The sequence below is a fragment of the Schistocerca gregaria genome, chromosome 2, assembly GCF_023897955.1.
Source record: "Schistocerca gregaria isolate iqSchGreg1 chromosome 2, iqSchGreg1.2, whole genome shotgun sequence".
Classification (NCBI taxonomy): domain Eukaryota; kingdom Metazoa; phylum Arthropoda; class Insecta; order Orthoptera; family Acrididae; genus Schistocerca; species Schistocerca gregaria.
Window position 1 is genome coordinate 713933421 of NC_064921.1, and position 20018 is coordinate 713953438.

The 20018-nt window shown below is 39.9% G+C and overlaps 1 protein-coding gene across 1 annotated transcript in view; it reads right to left on the reverse strand.

The window, feature by feature from the left end:
- The window catches only part of LOC126334837 (dynein axonemal assembly factor 5), a 115937-nt gene extending 96527 nt beyond the window's left edge, over positions 1-19410 (reverse strand). Inside the window, exons 1-4 of the mRNA XM_049997500.1 lie at positions 18672-19410; positions 16458-16641; positions 10617-10762; positions 1692-1924 (exon numbers count right to left, since the gene is read on the reverse strand). Of these exons, the coding sequence (XP_049853457.1) occupies positions 1692-1924; positions 10617-10762; positions 16458-16641; positions 18672-19284 (1176 nt within the window). The 5' untranslated portion in view covers positions 19285-19410. The remainder of the gene's footprint in view (positions 1-1691; positions 1925-10616; positions 10763-16457; positions 16642-18671) is intronic.
- Positions 19411-20018: the final 608 nt, after the last annotated feature.

A 20018-nucleotide genomic window follows, 5' to 3' on the forward strand; every position in this document is an offset into this window, starting at 1 on the left:
TTCTCACCATGTTCTTCTGACACTATGGATGTTGGAATACTGAATTCCCCCAATGATTTCCAAAACTGAATGTCCCAAGCATATAGCTCCAACTACTGTTCCACATTCAAAGTCTGTTAATTCCCATTGTGCGGCCATAATCACATCAGAAACCTTTTCACATGAATCACGTGAATACAAATAACAGCTCCACCAATGAACTGCCCTTTTATACCTCTGTATGTGATAATACTGCTATCAATATATGTGCATATCACTATCTCATGACTTTTGTCCACTCAGTGTATAAACTTCTATAGATGATGGATATGGGAAACTATACCAACTTGAGAAGAGGAGCTCCAGTGTGGAAACAAAAATTATTAAATTTCAGTTTTACTATTAGCCTGCTAATGAACATAATAAACCAATTTATTACAAAGTACAGAGAACCTAGGTTGCATAGGTGCCAAAATTCTATTGACAGAGTTATCACAAATCTATTTCACTTTGTAATTTTTGAAGTTGGTTGTTTCTGCATCATAGTTCTTTGTCTCAAATTAATGTAATTGCCTTTCACCACCATCCCTCAAAGTTTTTATCAGTACCATGGAAACATCATGGGTGATTCAAACATTTTTGAGGACATATTAATATGCTGGGTGTCCCAGAAGTATTTCTCTAATTACAAACATTGGCTCAAATGGCTCTGAGCACTATGCTACTTAACTTCTGAGGTCATCTGTCGACTAGAACTTAGAACGAATTAAACCTAACTAACCGAAGGACATCACACACATCCATGCCCGAGGTAGGATTCGAACCTGCGATCCTAGCGGTCACTCGGTTCCAGACTGTAGCACCTAGAATTGCACGGCCACTACGGCCGGCTAATTACAAACATTCATAAGGCATAAAATACGATCATAGACAAGTACTTCTTATCTTGAATTTGCTAGTGACATATTCAGGTTTTTGTGTGCATACATATTTACTGTTACATGATTGTTACAGGGTCCAGTAATATAACAACAGCAGAATCGGTACACCATTTGCAAGCAACATGCACTCGCACCAGAGGGAAGCCCAATGTGTCCTCTAGTATCACAAGAGACAATCACCAAAAAAGGTCAAGAGAAAGATCCAGATGTCACACCACCAACAGCAACCAGATGTTAAAATCACCAAGATGTGGTATGCAAAGTTTAAGGAAACAAAGATGTGTCCTAGGACTGGCAGACCTGGACCTAGTGCCCAGACAATTCAGACAGTGAGAGACACCTTTGTAAGCAGTCACAAGAAGTCAGACTACAGAGCCTCTTGTGAATTTCAGATTCCGAAGACATCAGTGCATCATATCCTACATAAACAACTTCTTTCCTAGGCATACAAAGTCCAGGTAGAGCAGTCCCTCCAACCAATGGGTTACTGCACTTGTTATGACTTTCCTGATGCCATGCTGGCTGAGACTGAGGAAGATGATGACTATCTGAAATACGTCCTCTTCTCAGATGAGAGGCAGTAACAGGAGCATACGCCAAAAGTTATTTTAATTGTGTATATGTACACAAAAACTTGAATATGTCTCCTGCATTTCAAGATAAAAGACATGTGTCTTCTATTTTATACATGTTTGTTTTTGGGGAAAGACTTTTGGGACACACTGTTAGATCCATAATTAAAATAGTGACAAATCTGCAAGTCTTACTAACATTCTCAACAACCACAGTTTCATCATCACGAGCTGTGCGCACAAGTGTGGGAAGCAGGCGCGCCAAGTGCTGCATGATATGCTGCTCTGCATGTTGCAACAATACCACAACCAGCTGTGCTGCTCGTATCCGCACATCTGCGCGCCAGTCACAAATGTCTCCACAGACAGCAGCCACTATTTTCATCAGCTGCCTTTGAACCAACTCGCGACATCCCAGATTAGGGCGTCTAACTGTTACAGTAAGAAATGACAAGCATGAGTTCTATAATAAATACAGCACTTTCTGCAATGCTTACATTTATAATACTGGCAACAAACAACTGTAATAGGAGGATGCAGTATAAACCTACAACACACTGCAAATACCGTTCCTATACAACACAATAAGCCCAACTATGGCAATTGTTCTGCAATGGGAGTATTTACATTTCAAACACATGGCTTTATTTAAACTTCTATAATAGGAATACACAAAAGTCCAGTAAAAGCAGAGGCCACATAAGATGGTGTATCACAGACTACTGACTTATAACAAGTTATACCTCTAGTGAACAATACAGACAAATTTACTACTAACACCATGAATAATTCACTATTTACTTCACAGAAAATAATTATGAGCCTAAAATTGTAAATTTTTCCAGTTGGCATATTTCTCTCACATTGGATATGTCTACATAAAAATTTCAGAGCTAAATGTTAAGTAACAAGTAATAAACAATACGGTAATATGTGCTTCCTTAAAAAGTTTCATCCTTCCCATTTCTGTGTAATTTATTAATAAGGAAGAAGTCATGCAATGTGGTTTTAAATACTGCAACTGTTTTTCTGTTTCCTGACATAATTGAAGACAAAGACAGAATTTTTCTGTCATTAATCAGAAACTTAGAATTATTGCACACTAGTTTTGGCACTTTTTTCCCTTTTAGAGAACATATTTTTACTTTTTATTTATTTCTTAATTCTGGTCCCATGAATCTTATGTTGTACAGTGTATGAAAGGTATAGAACAAGTTGTACGCATTAAAAATACAAAAAAAAAAATGTGAGAGAGAAATAAGGTAAGGTACAATATTAAGGTGTAATAGTAAAACTATATAACAAGAGTTCAACAAACATTATGTAACTTGTGTCAGACTTATACACTATAATTTGGTAAAACTGTAGCATTCAGAGTAATAAAAAAGCTAACAATAAGTACAATTAAGGTTCTAATAGTGTTGATATAGACTACTAAATTTTCTTTGAAAGTTAAGAAAGAGAAAAAATTACAGACTTTTCTAATGTAACTAGTTTTGTTGTAATATGAAACATAATATTGAACATTACACAAACTAAAATCTACACTAGTTGAGAGTACAAAGAGAAATAATAGCTAGCGTGAGGGGGGAGTGTTAGGGGTAGTTAGCGCCTACATCTACATCTACATGACTACTGTGCAATTCACATTTAAGTGCTTGGCAGAGGGTTCATCGAACCACAATCATACTATCTCTCTACCATTCCACTCCCGAACAGCGCACGGGAAAAACGAACACCTAAACCTTTCTGTTCGAGCTCTGATTTATCTTATTTTATTTTGATGACTATTCCAACCTATGTATGTTGGGCTCAACAAAATATTCTAACAGAGGACGAATGAGTGTAGTGTAAGCTGTCTCTTTAGTGGACTTGTTGCACCTTCTAGGTGTCCTGCCAATGAAATGCAACCTTTGGCTCGCTTTCCCCTTGGCTCTCTTTCACCACAATATTATCTATGTGGTCTTTCCAACTGAAGTTGTTCGTAATTTTTACACCCAGATACTTAGTTGAATTGGCAGCCTTGAGAATTGTACTATTTTTCGAGTAATCGAATTCTAACGGATTTCTTTTGGAACTCATATGGATCATCTCACACTTTTCGTTATTTAGCGTCAACTGCCACCTGCCACACCATACAGCAATCTTTTCTAAATCGCGTTGCAACTGATACTGGTCTTCGGATGACCTTACTAGACTGTAAATTACAGCATCATCTGCGAACAACCTAAGAGAACTGCTAAGATTGACACCCAGGTCATTTATATAGATCAGGAACAGTAGAGGTCCCAGGACACTTCCCTGGGGAACACCTGATATCACTTCAGTTTTACTTGATGATTTGCCGTCTATTACTACGAACTGCGACCTTCCTGACAGGAAATCACGAATCCAGTCCCACAACTGAGACGATACCCCATAGCCCCGCAGCTTCATTAGAAGTCGCTTGTGAGGAAAGGTGTCAAAAGCTTTCCGGAAATCTAGAAATACGGAATCAACTTGAGGTCCCCTGTTGATAGCGGCCATTACTTCGTGCGAATAAAGAGCTAGCTGCGTTGCACAAGAACGACGTTTTCTGAAACCATGCTGATTACGCATCAATAGATCGTTCCCTTCGAGGTGATTCATAATGTTTGAATACAGTATATGCTCCAAAACCCTACTGCAAACCGACGTCAATGATACAGGTCTGTAGTTCGATGGATTACTCATACTACCCTTCTTAAACACTGGTGCGACCTGCGCAATTTTCCAATCTGTAGGTACAGATCTATCGGTGAGCGAGCAATTGTATATGATTGCTAAGTAGGGAGCTATTGTATCAGTGTAACCTGAAAGGAACCTAATCGGTATACAATCTGGACCTGAAGACTTGCCCGTATCAAGCGATTTGAGTTGCTTCGCAACCCCTAAGGTATCTACTTCTAAGAAACTCATGCTAGCAGCTGTTCGTGTTTCAAATTCTGGAATATTCCATTCGTCTTCCCAGGTGAAGGAATTTTGGAAAACTGCATTCAATAACTCCGCGTTAGCGGCACAATCATCGGTAACAGTACCATCGGCACTGCGCAGCAAAGGTATTGACTGCGTCTTGCTGCTTTTGTACTTTACATACGACCAGAATTTCTTCAGATTTTCTACCAAATTTCGAGACAATGTTTCGTTGTGGAATCTATTAAAGGCATCTCGCATTGAAGTCAGTGCCAAATTTCGTGCATCTGTAAATTTTAGTCAATCTTCGGGATTTCACATTCTTCTGAACTTCGCATGCTTTCTCCATTGCCTCTGCAACAGCATTCGGACCTGTTTTGTGTACCACGGGGGATCAGTTCCATCTCTTACCAATTTATGAGGTATGTATCTCTCATTGCTGTTGCTACTATATCTTTGAATTTGAGCCACATCTCGTCTACATTTGCATAGTCAGTTCAGAAGGAATGGAGATTATCTCTTAGGAAGACTCCTAGTGATACTTTATTCGCTTTTTTAAATAAAATTATTTTATGTTTGTTTCTGGTGGATTTGGAAGAAATGGTATTGAGCCTAGCTACAACGACCTTGTGATCACTAATCCCTGTATCAGTAATGATGCTCTCTATCTGCTCTGGATTGTTTGTGGCTAAGAGGTCAAGTGTCCTTTCGCAACCATTTACAATTCGTGTGGGTTCGTGGACTAACTGCTTGAAATAATTTTCGGAGAAAGCATTTAAGACAATCTCAGAAGATGTTTTCTGCCTACCACCAGTTTTGAACAAGTATTTTTGCCAACATATAGAGGGAAGGTTGAAGTCCCCACCAAATATAACCGTACGAGTGGGGTATTTATTTGTTACGAAACTCAAATTTTCTCTGAACTGTTCAGCAACTATATCATTGGAGTCTGGGGGTCGGTAGAAGGAGCCAATTATTAACTTAGTTCGGCTGTTAAGAATAACCTCCACCCATACCAATACGCACGGAGTATATACTTTGACTTCACTACAAGATAAACCGCTACTGACAGGCACAAACACTCCACCACCAATTCTGCCTAATCTATCTTTCCTGAACACCGTCTGAGACTTTGTAAAAATTTCTGCAGAACTTATTTCAAGCTTTAGCCAGCTTTCTGTACCTATAACGATTTCAGCTTCTGTGCTTTCTATTAGCGCTTGAAGCTCAGGGACTTTCCCAGCACAACTACAATTCCGACTGTTCCTTGATCCAAGCACGTCCTGTATTTGCCATGCACCCTTTGAGATTGCAGCCCACCCCGTACTTTCCAGAGGCCTTCTAACCTAAGAAACCGCCTAGTCCACGCCTCACAGCCTCCGCTACCCATGTAGCCGCCAGCTGAATGTAGTGAACTCCTGACCTATTCAGCGGAACCCGAAACCCCACCACCGTATGGCACAAGTCAAGGAATCTGCAGCCAACACGGTCGCAAAACCATCTGAGCCTCTGATTCAGACCCTCCACCTGGCTCTGCACCAAAAGTCCGCAGTCGGTTCTGTCAACGATGCTGCAGATGGTGAGCTCTGCCTTCATCTCGTAAGCAAGACCGGCAGCCTTCACCAAATCAAATAGCCGCTGGAATCCAGAGAGAATTTCCTCAGATCCAAAGCGACACACGTCTTTAGTGCCGACATGTGCCACCACCTGCAGCTGGCTGCACCCTGTGCTCTTCATGGTATCTGGAAGGACCCCTTCCACATCAGGAATGATTGCACCCGGAACGCACATGGAGTGCACACTGGATTTCTTCCCCTCCTTAGCCGCCATATCCCTAAGGGGCCACATTACGCGCCTAACATTGGAGCTCCCAACTACCAATAAGCCCACCCTCTGTGATTGCCCGAACCTTGAAGGCTGAGAATCATCCTCTGAAACAGGGCAGGCAGCTGAATCAGGCTCAGCCAGAGACAGTGCCTGAAACATGTTTGTCAGACGCACCAGGGAGGCTTTCTGATCAGCCTCCGGGGACGTCTTTCGCTGCCTGCCACACCTTGGAATGACGTCCCAATCAACCACAGGCAGGGGCTCAGCCCCAATGCGGGCAGCAACCGGGGCAACCACAGCGGCAGACCGATCTGGAGACAGACGGGACGAGGTTGACATCCCCGTGATACCCAAGTCCGGCTCCCCACAGTGGTGCCCACTGGCAACAGCCTCAAGCTGCGCGACTGAAGTCAGCGCCGCTTGCAGTTGTGAGCGAAGGGATGCCAACTCAGCCCTCATCTGAACACAGCAATCACAGTCCCTGCCCATTCTAATCGATGTTGAACAACAGTTACTGAAACACGAGTCCGTGCCTAGATAACACAAGGGAAACACGCAAAGAATGTATTACTTAACCTGTAAAAATGCCTAACGACTGTGCTACAATCTGCCTGAATTTACGATTACAGTAACTAAAACTTGAAATTACACCTCCTATACGGAACTCACATGCAATTTAAATAAGAATCTACGAAGTAAACACTAAAGCGCTATACTACAACTCTCAAATACTATAATACTCCCAAAATTTATGAATTAAACAATGCAAGTACCCAAAAACATGCAAAGAAATTAAGAATTAAACTATGTAACAAATAAGTAAGCTGCAGCTGCTTATCCAACGGGGGCAGGGAGCCTATCTGTGAAGACCTTTGTGAGACCTTTAGCGTACTTGTAACACTATCGACCTTTTTACAGTCAAGAGACTTTGCACTAATGAAGCAAAGAATGAGATTTGCACAGTATGCAGTGTATAAGAGGGTCTACAGAAGACAATATTCTTTGACGATGTGAAGTTCAATGTTGGTATGTAATTAACAAATGTTTATAATGTTATGTAAGTAACAATAAGTATATTATATCTAACGATGTATAATTGTTTGTAAAGTGAGGTCAACACTAGCTCAGGGCTAAAGTTAAATATAGATGAAAACCAGTAGGGATTTACCAACAATCTCGAAGGTCAGAAAAGGTGGAGATTTTTTGCTACTAACGGAAGCAGGCAGGAGAGGGCAGAAGTGGAGTGAGTCAGATAGGCACAAGACACTGTTGAGGCAGGTGATGAAAGCTGATGCGCACTGTACTCCGCAGTATTGTTTAAACAAAGTCACAGTTTAACTGCTTAATAGACATGAGTGAAGGGGAAGTGCTAAGGTACAAGTTTGCAACGCTTTAGAGTAGATGCAAACTTATGTCTGCAATGAGTGTTGGTTCCTGGATGTGAAATGGTCTAAGGCATCCATTACTTAGTCTGCCGCAGATCCCCAGGAAAGCCAAACTCATATTTGCGATGGTATAAGTCGCATAATTCGATGCCATGAAGACAAGTAATAAACTCCGTCGCTGCAAAACGGTACTTGCCTTCAAAGCACCTAATCTCCAGCAACTGTGCTCGCGACAACACTAATGAAATTAACCATCCACAGTTCTGCATATGAGCTGTGTTGCCAAATGTGTGTGTGTTTTGTTCAATAATCTTTCTTTTTTTTTTACACACAAATCTACTCATCTAACCTAAAGTGTTCCAAGTACGGTTCATTTCCTATACTAAAGAGAATGAAACTGAGAATCCAATTACTGCGCTACTGAGTGTTTTCTTGCAAAGTAAATTTAAATTATCACTCGAGTGCAACAATTAAAGGAAATGTGGAGAATATTAGATTGCCTTGAAAGTAAGCAAAGTAAATAACAATTCTACCTAGTGTGTGAACTTCGTTAATGGGACCTTCTGTCCAAGAAATTATGTAAAGCAACTATTTCAATAAAACTGAGAAAAACCAAGTACAAAACCTTCAGCAATCAATTTGATACTTACACAAGTATCGTAAAATATTTCTTGTGAATAACACATGTTTTCAGAGGCAGTGTTGCTGATCTTACCTTCAGAAACGGAAGTAGGTATTATTGTTGTCTGAGCATTGTTTTCATGGACAAAAACTTTCTAAGTGTGTGCGTGTGACCTACTCTGAAAGCAGTCATTATTCCGCTGTCTACGTGCATTAGCCTGTTCCTTTAGTGATAGAAATTGTTAAAAGAGAACAAGTTTTAATAAGACCCAAAATATAGTAAAGACCAAATTCGGCGAATATGTTGAATAACGTCAACCGATTCATCATTTTAGCTGGCGACCATGTTTTTCAGTGTTATTATCACTCGCAAGAAGTAGTTTGATGAAATAGGAAAACTGCAACCAAGACTATACGATAACTTCACATTTGACCGAGCTTTATCCATTATGCGGTATCTGAGGTCACTAGTGGTTGTTAAGGAGGTAGTTGTGTTTAAGTGCTTCAATTACCGAAGCTAGAATAACATCTGAAGTGCTAAACGTAATGGGAAAAGTAGAAATCGTGACTGTTGTAAGTGGCCTTTAGACAGGACTAGAACACTGATTACGCCTACATGCTATCGTTATGTATGTCTTAAGGTGACAGAACTGCATTTACACCACCATGCTACTGTTATCTATCAGGCCAGATAATTCTCATCACTGTGTCTGTGGACGACTGGAAGGTGGTCACAAACACAAAGAAACAAGCACTGTCCGAACAGGCCTTGAAGGCCCAATGGTACCGACCGGCCACCGTGTCATCCTCAGCTCTTAGGCATTACCAGATGTAGATACCGAGGGACATGCTGTCAGCACACCACTCTCCCAGACTTTATCAGTTTTTCTGAGAAGTGTCGCTACTTCTCAATCAGGTAGCTTCTCAACTGGCAGAAGGTGGTCAGGCCCACATAAAATGCCGTGCAGAAATTTCAAAAGAGCTGGTATATGACATGATTGCTTTCATAGATGACCCTGCAGCTGATGGAGTAGGATAGGCCTGTGACAGGAGTCAAGTAGGATATGCTGGGCAGGGTTGGTGAATGAGGCATGTCTTTCACCTGGGTCTTCTACAGCAAAGTAGCAAGGGGTTGGGAGTGGGAATGGTCTCTTTGTAGTGACAAGAATTCCCCTTTCATATAAAGGCACTACCCCCTGCCCCCAGCCACCCAATGTCACTCCGTATTGGAGCAACTGAACCGTATCCTTCACCAGTGCATTGACTGCCATCACACCAAGATATGAAGAGCGTCTTACATACTATCCTTCTCAGCCCTCCTAAAGTGGTTCCATAACTCATCCAAATTACACATCATTCTGGTCCATCACTATTCTATACCCACTTATTCCTCTGGAAAACCCAGGTACACGACCTGCCTGAGTCACTCACCAGTACATCCTACTCCAGTCCTATCACAGGTTTATCCCCTCAGAGGCAGAGACATGTGTGAAAGCAGTTGTGTCATATACCAGCCCTGCAGCAGTATCTGCACAGAATTTTATGTGGGCATAGTCACCACTCAACTATGCCAAAAACAGAGTTGACTATCAAGCAGCCCAAAATGTTACTGAGATCAACATGCTAGAATTCGGTGGCTGCTTCACAACCCATGCCATCTGGATCCTTCCGTCTGCACCTGCTTTTCTGAACTACTTAGATGGGAGCTATATTTGCAACACACACTTTGCTCCTGTAATACAGTCTCTGCTAACCCATGTCACACACCCGCTACCCAACAGTTTCCTCCTCCACTGTCATTTCATCCTTCCCAGTCCACGCCTCCCTTTACCTTCATCATGCACCACATCTCACCAGCTCTGGTGCTGTATGTCACATGCATAGTCCATGTACGTGCTACCCTGTGCCTATCCTCTGTGTGTGTGTGTGTGTGTGTGTGTGTGTGTGTGTGTGTGTGTGTGTGTGCACATGAACTCAAAAAGTTTTCATTCTTTTATGTGTGTCACTTGATGACTAATACTTCTGCTATTTGGTGAGTGGTCTCCTTTATTCACAAATTGAGAACAGCCAGAAACACTCATTTAAATGGATAATTGGAGGGGGACAAAAAATTGGTAGGACACTCCAGCACTCCAGAATTCGACCACACTGTAACAGATTGAGACACATCCACCTGCTGTGAGGCTTATGGATAAATAGTATTAAATCTGTTACAGTGACTTACATACATCAGCATCCTACAGTTATAGAATGAAGTGCAAAAGTCTGTAGTTTTAAGCTTTTATTGGATGCACAAAAGAGAAAAGTTTATTGACTTTATAATTAGCTAGTAATATACTTAAAAAAATAATAATACTCACGACCAGTGGGATAATCTTCACAGCTTTCTGCCAAAAAATCCAGTTTGTCTTTCAAGTCATTTTCATTTTCTTTAGCATACTGTAGCCCAATATTCTCCCAAAGCTGCCATGTTTCCACACGAATCTCTTCAAGTTCATCACTTAAGCTGCAAGAAGAAAGAGCAATGTACACACTGAATTAATTCTGCAGAGTAGTGAGAAAGCCATAAAAGACAAACTACTATTGGTATTTTACACTTACTATACATTTCTATTTTGCAACCCACTTTAATAAATTGAGTGGTACAGGTTACTCTATATAACATTACCATTTTCTTCCTTTCTTGTTACCAACACAACAGTGTATAGGTAAGTGTATGTTTGAGCAAGTTTCCTCTGATTTTACCACTACAGTCACTTAGCAAAATATGTATGGGAGAAATTAATACGCTTCTCCTCTCTTCTTGGAAAGTACACTCTCAGAATGTTAACATAAACCTCTTAGTGAAGTACAATGCCTTTCTTTGAGTGTCTGCCACTGTTTTGGATGACCATCTCATATGATGATACTGTAAATGATCGACTTGGTAAGTTAATTATATTTCATTATAATTCTTCCAAAGAATCGAGCCCAGCATCTACCTTTCCTAGAACTAGTTTTATATTGTAATTCCATTTTATTCCCTTCCGAAACCCATTCCTACATATCTAACAGCTGGTGACTGCAACCAGTGATTAACCATTAATCATGTAATAAAACAATAACTGGTCTTTCTCTATTTTTGTGTATGATTTGATACATTTGTTAATTTTGGAAGGCAAATGCCATTTCCTGCTCCAGGCACCAACTCCTTGCTGGTATTTCGGAGTGTCATTACTATGTTTTGGTACTGTAAATGTCAATGTTCCTATATGACCGTCTTGGGGCACACCCAGAACTATTTTCACATCTGACAGTTTATCCTTGGTAAATATTACATGCTGCATTTTATTTGTGTCTTCAGTACAAGCACAAAGCTGGTTCAACATCCCAGAACGAATATTCACTCTTTAGCAAAATGTGTGCTGATGTGAAACTTCCTTGTAGATTAAAACTGTGTGGCGGACCAGAACTCTAACCTGGGATCTCTGACATCTGAGCTACCCAGAATGACTTATGACCCATCCTCACAGCTTGTTGCTGTTATATCCTTCCTTCCAGGAGTGCTAGTCCCACAAGTCTTGTGAGAGAATTTCTGTGAAGTTTGGAAGGTACGAGATGAGGTACTGGTGGAAGTAGATCTGTGAGCTAGCAGAGCACTTGCCCATGAAAGGCGAAGGTCTTAGGTTGGAACCATCCTGGTCCAGCACACAGTTTTAATCTGCCAGGAAGTTTGGACCAATATTCTTTAAGCTCGTGTTTTGTTCCTAGTTCACAGGTTGGAATCATTTTGAATGCCTTCTGGTTGGCAAGGAACTGTTGTTAACTACCCACTGAGTCTCATGAATGAAGAGATGCAAGTTTTTCAATACTTGGGGTATCACTATCATTTTCTCCCTTTCCAGTTCAGTTAATGAATGGTGTGTGGGAAGAATGACTTTCATGAACGTAATCTCTCTGTGATTTACAAAGCCCCTCTTCTACTGTCTGCCACTGAAGTTTGCTGAGCACCTCTGTGGTACTTTCTCACTTACTAAATGAATCTGTGGCAAAATGAGCTACTATAAACATCCTGAGTAGTGACAATCCCATAATACTCCATTAGAAAACTCCCAAAGCTATTTCTCATCTGACGATTTTAGTCATTTAACAATGTGTTGAGACCTGACTGCTAGGAAATCTAGAAACCAACAATGAGCTGGTTCAGTATCACATAAACTCACATTTTGTTCACTAGGTAGCAATCTGAAAATATATCAAACGCCTTGTGTAGCTCGAGGAGCATGGCATCAACCTAGGCATCATTATTGATTGCCTTTCGAGTGTCACTGATCAGCAGAGTGAGGTCTACTTCAAAAATCACAGTTGTGGAATAAATGTTGTTTCCCACAGAGGTAATTTTTGTTTTTCAAGACAGTCATAAAACATGGGGAGACAACAGATTGACCTCAGCAATATACGCCTATAATTATGTACATATATATGATACCTTTTCTTGAAAACAGGAATGACCTAAATCTTTCTCCAATTGCTTGTAACACTTTATTGCTCCAGCAACCAACAATCAAATACCCCCAGAAGGGAAACAAGTTCTTTGAAATAATCTGTATATAGTCGTATAGGTATCTCGCCAGGTACAGTAGCCCTTTTTCTATTGAACAGTTTTAGTTGAATTTCTATTTGTGATCACTTGAATCAAGGGCTGTTAGTTTGGTATTTGAATGATGAATGAAAAGAACAATGCATAAACATCTGCAGGAGTATAACTTCAACATTTTGGCCTTCAACTCGTCATTTTCCATTTTGGTCCCAGTATGAGCACCGGGTGACTGTATAGATCAGTTTAATGACTTCATGTAACACAGAAACTTCATTTTTACCCCCCAAAATCAGTTAGGAAAAATTTTACTATATAATTCATTAAACACTGTTTGCATTGCTCTCCTTAAGCTCATTCCAGATTTGATCCGCTTTTGTTTGTCAACATGGCTTTCAGTTTGTTTAAACTGCGAGGAAATTTTTATTTCAAAACAAATTCCAACATGGCTACTGCATGACAATGGCTCACTCCTATTCCTCAACACTATGTCTGGCAAATTACTGTCTAAAGCATTTTGTGTGTATTTTTTAATTTTATCGACTAACATTCCACATGTTTGTCTACAGGCATGAGTATTTCAAGTTGACTTTTCCTCTTATAATCTGCAATTTGCTTCCTGTCATACACTTTAGCAAAATAATTTTAACACCCTCCTTAACCCCCACCCTTCATGAACAGTGGACCATGTCAAGAAAGGGAGGCTTCTGTGCCTTGACGATATAGATATTTGTAACATAGGTGTGACCACGACAGAGGGGAATCTGTGGAGAGGCCACACAATCTCGTGGTTCCTGAAGAGCAGCAGCAGCTTTTTCGGTTGTTTCAGCAGCTACAGTCTGTATGACTGACTGATCTGACCTTGCAACATTAGCTAACATGGCCTTGCTGTGCTGGTACTGCTAACAGCTAAAAACAAGGGGAAACTATATATGTCATTTTTCCCAAGGGCATATATCTCTACTGTATTGCTTAATAATAATGGCATCCTCTTCACTACAATAAGCTGGAGGTAAAGTTGTCCCCCACAGTTGGATCTCTGGTTAGGGACTGCTCAGGAGGATATTATCACTGGGGGTGGTGGCTGATATTTTATGGTTCAGAGCATGGAATGTTGGACTCCATAATTGGGTATGGTAGGTCAGAGAATTTAAAAAGGGGAAATGGAGAGGTTAAAGTTAGATATAGTGGGTATTAGTGAAAGTTAATTACACAACAGGGGTAATGCAAGAGTAGGTTTAATAATGAATAAGAAAATATGAAGATGATAAGGTGTTGTTAATAGCACTGTGAATGCATTATCATAGACAAGATAGACAAGAAGTCAATCAATAATGATGCCTAGGTTGATGCCATGCTCCTCGAGCTACACAAGGCGTTTGATAAATTTTCACATTGCTACCTAGAGAATGAAGAGATGCAAGTTTTTCAATACTTGGGGTATCACTATCATTTTCTCCCCTTTCCAGTTCAATTAATGAATGATGTGTGGTAAGAATGACTTTTATGCCAACTTGCTTTGAAGATGAAGGAGAGATTAAAACCCTGTATGATGAGGTAAAAGAAATTATTCAGACAATTAAGGGAGGAAAATTTTAATTATATCATTAGATTAAGGAATTTTCATGCACTACCCTATATTACTACCCGACTGCCTATAACCAGCAGCAACTAATTACCAACATCAAGATGCAGTGTAAGTGCACCACTTTAGCTCCAACCCCTATGTCGCAGATACATAAAAGAGGTGGCCAATGTATGCAAGCTCTTACCAGTTTCATCTTGGCAGGATAATTATCATCTTTCTGATGCACTTTATCATTGCTCACGGATTAAAGGCATAGTTACAGGCGATCTTTGAGAGACTAACACTGTAAGTAGATGAACTCACTTGCTTCTTGGACCAATTTTCTAACACCATTCTCACAACACTCTCACAAACACATTACACTGATATCTTCACTCCAGTTGTAAGACACTGCTCTGACAATCACTAGCTGGAAAAATGAAGATGCACGTTGTTACCAAGTAATCCTTAGGAAATTTGTGTACAATGTTCTTGAAGCTTAATAAAATCTTCTCAGACTTCCATTTGCATCAGGCAGTTAAAATTCCACGAGCTTTCGACCGAGCTCTACTTGGCCATTGTCAAATGGTAAATGACTGCCATGTCATTGCGGCCTCACCATTATACAGCAGTGCTGCTGGTTGTGATGTCACTGCTGCTCTCTTCCTCACCAACTGTGGTAATGTTTTCGTCCCGCGTCCATTATGCCTGCTTCAATCTCACAATGGCTGGGCACTTGCTGTGCTGCAAACGACCATCCCTGTTGATGATGTTTTCAGATATTTTTATTTCTACTGCTTCTTTTATTCTATCCCAAAATCCCTTTATCTTTAAAATAGCAGATGTTTCTTCAAATAGAATTCGATGTTGATTTTCTGAAGCGTGTTCTGCTATGGCTGATTTTTCAAGCTAGCATAGTTGTAAGAACCTCTTGTGTTTCATCTGACATTGCTCCGCAATGCATACTGTTTCGCCGACGTAGTAGCAGCCACACTGACATGGTATTTTGTAAACACCAGGCATTCCAAGCCCTAGATTGTCCTTCACAGGCCTCAAGAGCTGTCATATTTTTGCTGGGGGCCTTAACACTGATGAGACGATGTGCCTCTTCAGGAGCTGGCTAACCTTTCTTGACATAGGCGAAAATACTAGTCACTTGTTCCCTTCTTCGGTGGTGTTTTTCCTGCCTGTCTCACCAGAAGTAGCCTGTAATGCATTGTGGTGATCGTAACCGTTTTCATGGAAGACTTTCTGGATGTGGCATAGTTCTAGTTCTAGTGCAGATTTCCACCACCTGAGACGACTTTAGCACGGTGGACGAGGGTGTTCAGAACAACACATTTTTGTGCCGGATGAGTGTGTTCCCTATACACACTGTGGCAGAGGTGCCCACTGGTTTCCCAGTGAAAATGTCAAGGATTCTGGGGTCGCATCACAAAAGAAGTGGCAGAAATAAAAAAAATCTGAAAATGCCATCAACAAGGATGGCAGTTTGCAGCTCAGCACAGCCTGGGACTCTGCCATCACAAGGTTGAAGTGGAGATGGCGGACAAGGGATGAAAACATCACTACAGTTGGCAAGGAAGAGAGCACCAATGATGTCACAGCCAGGAGAGTCGGTAAATAACAGTGAGGCCACACCAACAAGCATTCATTTTGCATGCATCTGACAATGGCTGAGGAAAAGCTCAGTCGAAAGCTCATGAGATTTTAATCACCCGATGCACCTGAAAACTCAAGAAGATTTTACTAATCCATATCACCATAAGACAATGCACTCATACATTTTCAAAGCTTTCTCTAAAACAAACCACTACTCCACTTGCAGAAGCAATCAAGAAGCAAAAAGTTCCAGCAACAGTTTCCAATTCTTAGCTTCTTTTCTGTATTGATTATGTACAAATGTCAGATTCTCTCTCTCTCTCTCTCTGTCACACACACACAGTATCTCTCCCCCCCCCCCCCCTTTCTCTCTTTATTTAGCTGATGGTATAAAGGGACCTTTGATATTGGCAACTGAAACTAATTCTCGAATCTTACCTTGTATGTGAACCTTACCTTGTTAATACTAGAGGTACCAAGCGATGAAAAAATGAATAACGATCTGGTAGGTTGCACAGCCAGTCTGCCACGACCTGGGTGACAGCTCGGCGCACAGCTGGCACTGAATCGAAGAGACGCTCTGCTAGTGGCACAGCCACAGTCTCTATACATTTACTCTTGCCATAACGAATCACAGTACCTGTAATGTATAACTGTCAGATAAATACACTTTATCATCTAAAAAGTTGGTGAATGGACCTGTATCGAAATGATAATGTGAGCTGGCCACTATGAGATTCTAACCAAACTTCGTAGTTACCAGTGACCACAACTCCTTTACAGCATACTAAAAAAATAAAATATCCTAGCTGATAGATATGGATAAGTTACAAAAATTTTCAGCAAAAACTAACAACCTTTATTATAGTATGTAAGCCTTTCTGTATTTACATATACGTGTCCTGCTGTTTGAAGTAGTAAACCACAAAAATGCCAAGATAATGACTATTAAAGGCACTTTACTCATCCAAACTCTTAATGTATGGATCATAATAGTGGGGGCTGATGACCATAGATGTTAAGTCCCATAGTGCTCAGAGCCATTTGAGCCATCATAATAGCAAATGGTAACTGCACAGTCAAATCATTGTAGGGTCAGTTGAGGTAGCCTAATGGGGTAATTTTAATCTTTCTAAATATTTAAATTTGATATATGTTCTAGATTTCTCAGATGGCTATAATATGGTGTCAGTACTTTGTGTTGGTGCCAGTGATAATGTCATTTTGAAATAAATGTATGTTTTTCTTAACAACAATTATAGTTGAAGATATTTTGGTAAGAAACCAGCTGTGATACAGTAAACTAATTCAAACTAGGCCTACATACGTTTTCAACACAATTTTAATAAAATTAGTAATGCATCACTAACAGTTTGTTAGTAAATTATAGTTTATGAATGTAGAGTAATTTGGGTATAACTGTGTGAGGGTTGCACAATTCTCTCGGTTTTCCCATCCAGGTCATGCCACATGTATATGTCAAGAAAAGAACAGCCAGATATGACTCAAGTGATCTTGATAAGGCCGGAGAAGTAATAAAAATCTGTACAATGCTGCTTAAAAATTTCAACGTTCCATACAAAACACTAAGGTGGTCTTTGTTAGGCCTAGTTATGTGAAGCCTTGGCTCTATTACAAGAATTAACTCAAATTCAAAAATAATAATATGATGAAAGGTTTCAGTGCATTACCAAAATGTGGTAAGGTAGTGAAGGAGTGTGGGGCAAAGGTAACAGTGAAAGAACCACACAAGCAAAACAAATAATCAGTGAAGCTTTTATCCAAATGCTAGGGGGTGTTCACTGCTACATTTTTCCAGAGACAACCGACATCAAATGGATTGATTTAGGACAATTATTTTTTGCACCTTATTTTATTGGAAAATATTTCAAATTTTCTTGCATGACATGAAGTAGACTTATCTGTTTATCCTGTCATGTAACTTATGTTATTAATTTTCATCAAACTTTTGGAAACTTTGAGATCTGTACATTGTGGATTTCATGGACCTACTCTTTGTTGGGGTATTCATAGCATAACAGTATGTTTTACTTAATAGTATTCTTATACACAAATTCTCCCCATCCACGGGATAGTTTGGGTATAGTTCAAACTCAGTTTTATTATTATGATAAGAAAGGACCACCATACTTGAAAATGTAGTAGGCCACATTGCTAGCATATTAAGAATTGTCAGGAAAACTGTACCATGATGATAAGCCATTAATCTTATAAATGCTGTTCCTTTATACCCAAATTACGCCACACAACATGACCCTAAGCATCACACAGTAATTTTCATCTTTAGTAGTGTTGTAAACAAACAATTATCACAAAATGAAATGCAAGTGTCTTTCTATAAAGGCAAATCATTAATTCAATTATGAATAACACTGCTGTGTATTTATACTTTGCAACTTCAAATCCAACTTAAGAATATGAGCATAAAAAATATTGTATCAGCACAGTCATATTATTCACAAGTGTAAACCTGAGGCACGTTTTAAAAACTGTACTGCACTCGTTGACATCAAGCCCTGAGCAGTCATCTTCTTGGATGCGAATATACACGGCAATATTGAAAGAGCTAAACACAGCACTGCAAACCATGGATGGCCCTAAATACAGATTTAGTTTTACTAGAACTCAAGACTGTTCACTTCCACCTACCTACTGTGAATATGGCAGCAGATCTAATCCGGTATTGCTGAAACAAGAAATTCTGGAGAAGTGGCTTTATTAAAAGCTCCGTGTGTTCGTGAACATGTTGTGGGACCAACTTTGACAACTCAGTAGCACAATCACAACTTTCTTTTTTGATTTTTGGATATGGGTCAGGAATGGTACGCGAAAGAATAGTTATTACATCCTCGATGAAAGGTACTAACTTGTCACAACATTTAACAATGACACTGCGTAACAAAATCACTAAACTTAACCTCACTTCTTCTGACGGCTCATTTATTTCCTTATCCCCAATTCGTTGCAGTAACACCGGTAATATATAGCATATAATATGTTCATCGACATTAGGTATTAACTGCACTGCCTCGGTAACTATGCGGACTGCTGCTTCCCGACAAACTTCTGCTTTGTCAGAAAAACATCGAAGACACATTTTCAATATTGGAACAAGATTGTTTCTAATTTCTGATGTCTCACATAACATCTCCTTTGAAATTTCTTCCAGTGCCTTTTTCCTGTGTCTTTTGTCATCGCTCTGCAACGCATTTGAAAGACGTCCCACAACACCACTTTTCCACTGCTCATCCACAGCTTCCATTCCGTCAAAATTACGTCTTCCATTTGTAAACAGAGTATCACCAAGGGAACCACAAGAGCAGCCAACATTCGCATGCCATGAAGAATAGACCGCTCAAGTTGCTGGTACAGCGACTCCTGGTAATTTGAAACTGAAGGGAGCAGAGAGTTCAAAAGAATAGGGTTTCACAAGATCGAGAGGGTGAAGGAAAAAATTCAAATAAAAGTGAGTTCATTGAAAGTAAACCGTTGTATATACATAAAGGAAACAGGAACCTAGTAGAAAACTTTCGACCCATAGCTGTTCTTCCAATAATATCCAAAGTATAATTTATAATGTTGTTACGATGTAAATTCACTATAACGCACTTTTTAATCTACTTCTTGTGCTTATCTAGTCATAGGCGTCTTTCTGATTGGCTAGGGGGAATCGAAATTCAATAAGCGGAAAAAAACTAGTTCGATTAGCGGTTATTCTAGCGTCGAGGGTCGGCGTAACTCGCACCACGGACATAACCCACCGTTCTGGGTATATTTATTTACTACTTCTACATTTTGTTATCTATACTTACTATTATAACGATCCCTCTATCTGATAATATGTTTTTTTTTTAGAGTTTGAAGATGGTTTTTAAATAGAATCGAAACCGGCCACTCCAATAAAAATAAAGTTGTGATGAAGACTGTTTTTAATCTTTAAATATCCAAAATCTATGAGAAAGTAATATACATAACAATCTGGAAATTCCTGGTATG